Source organism: Varanus komodoensis, unplaced genomic scaffold, assembly GCF_004798865.1.
Source record: "Varanus komodoensis strain SLA01 unplaced genomic scaffold, ASM479886v1 scaffold87, whole genome shotgun sequence".
In the NCBI taxonomy this organism is placed as follows: domain Eukaryota; kingdom Metazoa; phylum Chordata; class Lepidosauria; order Squamata; family Varanidae; genus Varanus; species Varanus komodoensis.
In genome coordinates, this window is record NW_025336565.1 from 969,418 (window position 1) to 978,339 (window position 8,922).

Below are 8,922 nucleotides of genomic sequence, written 5' to 3' on the forward strand. Positions count from 1 at the left end.
GGAGGGTGGGGTGGGGTGGGGTGGGGTGGGGTGGGGTGGGTTACCCCCACCCTAACCTTAACCCTTTTGCAACGCGGGCCCCGCTTCCCCTCCTCAAGTGAGCGCAATGAGGCTCCTGGACCTCTGGCAGGCCGAGCTGCCTTCTGTTGCTCGACACGCAGGGGCTTCCCGATCCCCCAGCCCCCTGGGTTTGCAGACCGCCGGACGTTCTCCCCTTCGCGTCCCTGAGAGGGCGGGAGCCGCACTCCCCCTCCCCACAGTTGTGGGGTCCATTTCTCAGCCTTGGTCTGGAGGCTCAGTTCTGGGTCCGCAGCCCAGCGGCTGGGACAGGAGTGGGAGAGCCTTCCCCAGCCAGCCGCCTTCCAAGTTTGTTGGACTACTGCACCCATCATTCCCAGCCAGCACAGCGAGAAGCATGCTCGGTGGACAGTGGGAGCTGTAATGCAACTCATCTGGAAGGCATGAGGCAGGGGAGGCTGGAGCAGAGAGTCCGCCCTGAAATGGAACGGGGTGACACTGCATTTTATTTCGGAGAAAGATGTGGAACCTCCCCCCACCCTTTCTGGAACTTTCTTTTTATTAATATAATTCCTTAAAATTGTCACAAGAGATGGCTTGAGTGGCTTACCTAATTTAGGTGCTTCCCAGACACCTGAGCCTTTCCGGCATTGCCTGGGGAGGTGGTGGGCTCTCCTGGGATCAAGGTGCGGCTGGACAGCCCCTCTCCTGGCTGCCTCGCCATGGGGTCCTGCCTCGAGCGGGGGGCCAGACTTGAGGGCCTGAGGGGCCCCTCCCAGCTCTGCTCGCCAAGGGGCCTGGGAAGGGACAGGCCTGGTGTTTGCCGAGCCCCTGAACCCTCCGTGTCCTTTCCACGGAGCGTTTAGCTGGTGGGATCCTCCGGCTTTGCTCTGGCTTGGTAAATAGCCTGGCATTCACCGCAGCCTGGTTATTTTCCCCGTTAACTTGCCATCTGGCCTCTTCTGCCAAGGCTCCCCCTTTTGCTGCTTGGCGTTCGGGGGGAGCACACCCAGCCTGCCATGCGTCCCAGTGCGGGGTGAGGGCTCCCCGCTGCGCTAGCCAGGTTGGCTGCCCCAAATCTTCCTGAGCTGCATGGGGAGGAGTTTGTGGGGGGGTGGGCAGCACCCCTCGCGGGGAGGCAGTGGCAGCCCCTGTGGCCTTGGCCAATTCCGGATGCAAAGGACGGCTGGACAAAGGCATCCAAGCAACCCTAAAAGGAGAAACCCAGTTTTTAATTCCTCAATAAAGAAGTGCCACGTTTTCTCTCTCTTCCATAGTCCTTGTCTTTGTTACTGAATCTGTGACAAACTTCTGGATAGAGTGTTGCCCTCTGCACATTCTCAGAGGCATTTCCTTAGTCCCTTCCCGATTTCAAGGCCCTGGAAAAATGTTTTGGTAGCTGGCTGCCTGGGAAAGAGATGAGTAAAAAAAAAGGAGGGGACAGAGTTCGCAGCATCTTTGGGAAGTTGTTGGGCTGGAGTGGGTTGCTGGCTGTTCTCCCAAGCTCTTTAAAGGACTCCCCAGTCTGGAGAATGGAGACGGGAGGAGTGTTTTAGCTTAGAAAACAGGTGATTCAGGCCAGGAGGAGACCCTGGAAGAGTCCTGCTGAATCAAGCCCGGAGTCCATCCAGTCCAGATTCTGTTCACACAGCAGCCAGTCCACTGTCCACAGGATCTCACCCTCCAACTGGAATCCCAAGGCGCACTGGCCTGGTGCTGGAGGTGGCAGAAAACCATGAGGACTAGGGCCATTGGCCGTCTTCTGCATGAATGTGTTTAAGCCCTTCGTGACGTCCGCGGCATCATGGCAGAGGCCTTCCTGCCCCAGTGCGGAGTTGATCTCCGGAACGCGCTGCCCCATGGAATACCCATGGCCGAGAGGCAGGGCGGCCATAAGAAGGAATCTGGCCACTGCAGGAGGTTGTCAGCAGCACCTGGGTGGGACCGGAAAACACGCAAGCACTTTGGGCCACCCTGCAGAGAAGGTGGGGGGCTGCTGCCAAGCTCTGCAACGATCCAGGGCTCCAGCCACAACCCAACAACGCCCTTGCATGGTGTGCCTTTGAAGGACGCCAAGGACAACGGGAGGCGTGAGCTGCAACTGCTGCCGGATGTGGGAACCGGGCCAGTAACTGGGAGCAGGCATGTGAGCGGGGAGCCACCGATCTGCCTCGTGTGTGTCGGCTGCCTGCGTGTGTCCATCCAGGCTCAGGGCACTAATTTTAACATCAGAGGTTCGGGGCCACAATGCCTCTCCCGACAGAAGTCTCCCCAAATGCTACAACCAACTTCTCAGGCCTTCCCCCAAGCCCCTTCTCCTAGGGAGCCTCAGGATGTGGTGACAAGAGGCAGGGCCTTCTTCGTGGTGGCCCCCAAATAGCACAACGGATCCCCCACAGAGACCTGCCTGGCGCTACTGTGCGCATCATTTTGGCATCACATGAAGGCTTCCCTCAACTCATCACATGGGATGGGCATCCTGAAGAGGTCCTAGCACTGGAAGTGTTTATTAAAATGGTTTCTAGCTGCTTAAATTGTTTTAAATGTTTTACATCCATTTTATACTGCATTTTATTATACTGTTATACCGTGTGATACTATATATTGTTGGGGTTTGCAAATTTTGAGTGCTGCTGTGAGCCGTCGCTGGAGGCGGCTGGTGGCTCGGTGCTAGTCTGATCCTGCCCTTAGGAAAAGCTCACCGCTTGCTCTGGCAGGCGGCTAAACGTGGCCGGGCCGTGTGGGTGGACTTTGCTTTGGTCTTCCTGGCCCGACTCACTGCCTGCAATGTTTGTTTTGCCCTTTGGAACCTGTTTTCCCTTCTCAGCAATAAAACGAGCATTCCTTTAAAAGAAAAAAAATTCCTTTGTGTGACAGGGACCAGCTGTTTAATTCTTTAAAATTATCTTAGGACACCTGCAAGGGTGAAACCCTCTCAAGACCACACAGCACTCTCCACCACACACAATAAGCAACGATTATACAATAAAATATGATAAACTATAACAATGTTCAACTATGACATTCACAGTCCTGGATTGGCACTAAAAATCTTCCTCCCTTCCTCCCTCCCTTCCTTCCAACATCTTAAAGTCATTCTGCTTTGCATGACTTTCTCAGCCGGACGCCCCGCAGAACCATCACACCTCCACGGTCTTCATTCCCACAACCATCGCAACTTGCCACTGGTTATGCTGGCTGGGGCTGATGGGTGCCGTATTCCACGTGGCAGGCACCTGGCTGGGGAAGGCTGTGCTGGGGAGCAACTCCGAGGAGAAACCCATGCTCCAAAGCTGACCTGTGCACTTCGCAGGATCGAGTCCCGACGGAGACGGGGCTGGCGGTATTTTTGGTCCTCGGGACTCCGGGGGCAGAGCCTGTCCTTGGATGACTCGGCCCCCCCGGCCCCCGCCCCACATGCTTCTGGCGTCATCTTGCAGAGGGGCCGAGATGAGACAGCGCAGCATCCTTCGGGCTGCACACCCTTTGCCAGGCAGAAAAGGGACGCTAGAAATGAAACCAGGTGAGATGCTGCTGCTCCCAGGTACCTCTGCTGCCGAAGCAGGTGGGGGGCAGGAGGCCCATGCGGGGCGCTTTTCTCAGAGGGCCTAGGGAGACCCACATGTAAACCCTTGGGCCAATCATGTTCTGGCTCTCGGGATAGCCTACCTCGCAGGGTTAAAGTGCAGGTCATGTCGCAGGAGTCTTCTAAGCCACGCTGAGACCCCTGTAGGAGATGAGAGCAAATGCAGCGATTATGAGATGCTCTGTGAAGCAGGAAGGCCTGCGTCCAAATCCACATGCATTTGGGTGGCCTTAGGCAAGCCGCTCCCTCTGAGCCTCAAACCATCTGCACCCTCTCTGCAACATGGGAAATAACATGGGCTTATTAAGCACTGTGCAGTCTTGAAGAAGCTATATAAATGTTAAATATCATTACAGGGAATGAATATATAAAATGCTCATGATTAGATTAGAGCCCAGATTGGGGTGGAGGCTTTTCCCCAGTACTGCTTTCTGAGGGGGCTCTTTTAGGGGTCCAGCCCCGGAAACCCCCCTCGCCCGAAAGGCAGGGCCCGAGGTACGCAAAACGGCACTCAGCCCCTGGCTAATTGTGGGCTGTCCAGAAACGAGGCTTCTGCTGGGGGGGGGGGGTCTCACAGCTTCACCTAGCCCTCGCCCGCTCCCCATGATCTGCAGCAGAACGAATAGCAAGCCATCTACATTTCTGCAACACCAGCTTCCTTTTCTTTTGAATCCCACTTTCCACCAAAAAAGGTCTCTCAGACAACCAGTAACTGAAGAGCAGAACAAAAGACAGAGGCAACTGCTGCCAACCAAACACCGTTTTAGTTAAAAAGCAAATTATGCTACCATATGACATCAGCCTGTGACTCCGAAATACACGGCACGCTTCCTTGGATTGTCTTTGCCAATGAGTTTAAGCAAAGTGAAAAGGGAATTATTCATCTGTTCCAATGCACCTGAAACAATTTAGATTTAATAACAATCAAGTTTAGCATGACCAATGTGCAATGCACCAGAAGTTCTTTGGATCACCCTAATCTAATAATTTTGATTTCTTCATTGTGGGGCTTGGATGTGAGAACCCTGGCAGGCAGTATGAACCAGCCCCACTTGGATCCAGCCCAAAACCTTTCTTCCAGGGTCAGACAAAAACAAGACGGGGCAAGAAACTCCTCTGAGCCGATGCAGAACGGCGTTCCGTCATGCTGGCGACTCTGGCCCCGTCAACACGTCTGAAATGCGGCCCGTCACGCAGAGTACTTCCAAGGAGGGCTCCAACTTGGGCTTAGACAGAAGCTGGTCCAAGTCCGTTCACCCAAATCGTTTGGCTGAAATCCGTCGCAGCTGGAGTGGCCCAGACCAAAGAGTTCATTGGCTGGAAGCGGGGATGAGTTAAGGGTGCCGAGACTTTGTCCTGGGAGCTGGCTTGCCTCGGTGCATTTGCAAGATGCAGCCAAATGAACCATCAGATCCTCGAAAGCTCCGGATTTCTTGGAGTGGTGGCGAGGTAATGCAGGCTGTGCCTTCGGATCGTCAGTGCGGGGGTCTTGGCTCCCCCCCCCCGTGCCAGGGAGACCCTCGGCCCTGACGGGACCGTGAGGAGGGCGGGAGACAGTCGGCAAAGCACCTTTCCCCCAGTGGCTGAAGGAGCCGGAGAGGCCAGTGGAGCTCGGTGGGACGGCCGGGAGGTCCAGTCACACATCAGCCAGGCCTCTTCCTCGTTCAGCCGCAGTTGGTCCGGCTGGGCTTCTGTGCCTTTGTTTTGAAATCTATCGCCCGCGTCTCAAAGCTGGAAGCCACCTTGGGGGTGTTTGCGGGGGCAGAACCGGGAGGTGGGAACCTTAAGAATTCGGCAGCCTGCTTCATCCAGCTCAGCCTTTGGAGAGCTCAAACTACTGGCTCTGTGCGAGCGACCTCGGAGTTGATCCCATAAAGGCATTTGGCCACGTGGGGCTCAGCCGTCCCGCACCCCCTTCCCAGCTGCCTCCGGCTTGGTGTTTAAACACGAGTTGGCTTGCCGGTGCCCCGTGTTTCGTGGAAGAGCGACAACGCTGTTCTGTGCCACGACGGGCTTGCGGCGAGGATGGCAAAGTCCTCGCGGGCTCCGGCTTGGCCCACCGTGCAGCTGTGGAAGTGCAGGGGTTAAGTCCGGTTAGCAACGCCAGAGGAGGAAAAGCAGGTGCCTTTCTTCCCAGGAAGATCTTGGGACAGAGCGCTTGGCGGCGCCTCTCCGCCTAAGGCTGAAGTCCGGTTTGGAGAAGCCCTGGTGCGTTGGCCGGTCAGACGCAGACACGGTGCGGCAGAAATGCCAAAGCGCTTTTCCATAAGGCTCTTCCTGCCAGCAACTCGGACAGAAGACTGCCTGAATGGGTGGAAACTGCATAAAAGCCAATAATCCCCAGAATGATTGGCAGGGAGGGGAGGGGCCACCTGGGAACCCTACCAGGGCCGCATCCGGCCTGCCGCTGTGAGGTTCCCCGCCCCCGCCTTAGGAGAAATTTGCTGGTTTGGTTCAGATTTTGTATAGTCTCTCCTGATGGGACTCCTGCGAGGCTCACCTTATCCCCCTGCTCTTTCTACTTTATCCTCACAACAACCCTGCGAGGTAGGTCAGGCTGAGAGTCAGTGACTGGCCCAGCGCCACCTGGTGCTCTTCACAGCCGAATGGCACCTGAGCCGGAGTCTCCGCATCCCAGTGCTGTGTACCTCGTGCAAGCAGGGGCAGGAGCAGCTCTCTGGGCAAACGCTGGCTCGTGGGGGCAGCGACGAGCGGACATCCCTGCGGCCTGGAAGCCGGACTTCAGCGGGGTGCCGGGGCAGACGCCAAGCTCTGGGGTCCCCCCCTCCAGCACCACCTCTGAGTGGGCTTGCTGAGCAGAAGCTGCTGCAGGATCTAATTTGGAGGCCAACTGAAACCCCATCCGTTTCCCACTCCGGCCCCAATCCCGTGCCCATTTAACCCCCCTCTTTCTGGCATCATCCAACCTGGTTGTTTCTCAGCCTTCTCTTTCTGTCCCCACCCCTCTTTTCAATCCCCCCGGAAAGGAGCAGGGCTCCCCGGCTCCCCAGATGCCATCCTCTGACCCAGTGAGCAGCTGGGGGTGGGTGGTCGTCCTTTCGGGCTTCGTGCAGTCGGCCCTGGTCTTCGGCGTGATCCGCTCCTTTGGGGTCTTCTTCGTGGAGTTTGTGGCCTATTTCGAAGAATCCTCAAGCACCGTCTCCTGGATCCCATCCCTCGGGGTGGCCATCCTGCAGTTTGCAAGTAAGCCATGGTGTGTGACATTGCCGGCGGCCTGGGACTGGGGCAGGTATGGAGATGTCGCCCGGGGTCACCCTCTCCTTCTGCAGAATGATTCCTGCCAACGGACAATACCCACTGGAATCATACACGTTAAATACAAATGCACATTCATTTAACTATGCTGGAAGAAAGTGGTGACGTTCTTTTAGCCTGAGAGCTTAACTCTGTTTTCGGAGACACCCTCCAGGCCACGGGCTGGGGTGGGCAAGGCTGAAGACGAAGAGACAGGACCCAAAATGCCGAAAATACCCGCGTACTTTAGCTTTCAGTTCCTCCTGCATCTAACCCTTGAATGTGCCTTTTCGGTCTTTTAGGATGGCAGCGTGGAGGAAGCAGGAACAGCACAAAAGCACAGGAACCAGCAAGTGTTCTCCAGGGAAAGAAGGGGGGTGTCCTCAGGGCCCCCCGGGGTCCCCCATTCTGCACCCATACTTCCTGATGTTTCTTTTTATTGCATTTTAAAGATTCTGGAGTCACAGAGTATCCCTCTGCTTGCTCTAATGGTCCTTGCCAGGCTTATAGCAATAGATTGTGTATTAATTATGTGATGGCACAGAACCTGCAGGAGAGCCACGCTTGCAAAGAGGCTGGAATTGTCCCGGCTGCTGAGCTCGGTTCATCCGGAAGGCCTAGTCAACCCCTCACAAATTAGACAATACTATGGGATCAAAGGGACTGCAGGTGGCGCAGTGGTTTAAACCGCTGTGCTGCTGGGCTGGTTGATCAAAAGGCAGCCAGTTCGAATCTGCAGAACGGGGTGAGTTCCCATTGCTCCGTCCCAGCTCCTGCCAACCTTGCAGTTCGAAAGCATGCAAATGCAAGTAGATGAAAAGGTGCCACTTTGGTGGGCAGGTAGCAGCGTTCCGTGCACCTCGGTGTTTAGTCACGCCGGCCACATGGCCACGGAGACCGTCTGTGGACAAACGCTGGCCCCCTCGGCTAGGAAACGGAGATGAGCACCGCCCCAAGAGTCAGGCATGACTGGACGTAACGTCAAAGGGAAACCTTTACCTTTACCTATGGGATTAAAGTCAGTCAGCTAATACAGCTGAAGAGCGGATCTCTTTCTCGGCTGTGTGTTCATCCAGCAACTCTTCTGCTGACGTGCTTAACGGGAGGCAGCCCCGGAACCGGCTCCCTTGTCCTGAGGGTGCCCCTACCAGTGTCTCTCTGCTCTCTGCCTAGGCCCGCTGAGCAGTGCCCTGGCCGCCCGCTATGGGGCTCGCCCCGTCGTGGTGCTCGGAGGCTGCCTCGCTGCTCTCGGCCTGATGCTGGCCTCCTTCTCCGTCACCATCACCCACCTCTACCTGAGCGCCGGCCTGCTCACAGGTGTGTGCTCCGCCGGGCCCTCTCCCTGTGGGGGACGCTCTCCTCCGCACTCCCCTGCCCCTGGGGTTTGAAAGGTGGGGGGGGTGGAAAACCCTTCTCTAAAAGGGTGCGAGGAGGAAGGGGCTGTTCTCCACCCCAGAGTCAGGAAAGCCCCTTCCAAGAGGTTCTTTCCCAGACATGCACCGTCCCTTCCGGTTGCTTCCCGCTTTTTCAGGGAAAGGGTTGAGGCAGCCCCTCTTCAGCTTCCAGCACGTCCCCCTTCTGGATCTTCCAAGGTCCGAGTCAGGGCAGGGCCAAAATCTAGAATGGTGCTCAGCACTGGATTCCTTTGGCCCAGGGGAACAAACAAGTACTAAGAAAGAGGGCGGTGTACCCGAGAGCATGTGCAGAGTGCCTTGCCGCTTCATAATCGCAGGCCGGGGGAGGGGCAACCTGGAACCCTGACCGGGTTTCAACTGCAGATCAACAGGGCTTGAAGGGGAGCGGGAGGCCTGGGGGAAACGGGGGGGGGGGGCGGGCCGGGGGGGCCGCGCGCGGGGGGGGGGGGGGGGGGCGTCGGCCGCGCGGCCCCCTCTCACGGCGCCCCTCTCTCCGCACACAGGGCTGGGCTGGGCGCTGGTGGTCACGCCCTGCGTGGCGACCGTGGCGCAGTACTTCGAGCAGCGGCGCACGCTGGCCACGGGGCTGGCGGCGGCGGGCGCGGGCGTCTCGGCGCTGCTGCTGCCGCCCGCCTGCCAGCACCTGCT

General features: G+C 57.2%; 1 protein-coding gene across 1 annotated transcript in view; it reads left to right on the forward strand.

Moving 5' to 3' along the window:
* Positions 1-6,600: 6,600 nt before the first annotated feature.
* Positions 6,601-8,922, forward strand: part of LOC123016605 (monocarboxylate transporter 13-like) — a 3,489-nt gene continuing 1,167 nt past the window's right edge. Inside the window, exons 1-3 of the mRNA XM_044417121.1 lie at positions 6,601-6,808; positions 8,033-8,176; positions 8,778-8,909. Coding sequence (XP_044273056.1) covers positions 6,616-6,808; positions 8,033-8,176; positions 8,778-8,909 — 469 coding nt within the window. The 5' untranslated portion in view covers positions 6,601-6,615. The remainder of the gene's footprint in view (positions 6,809-8,032; positions 8,177-8,777; positions 8,910-8,922) is intronic.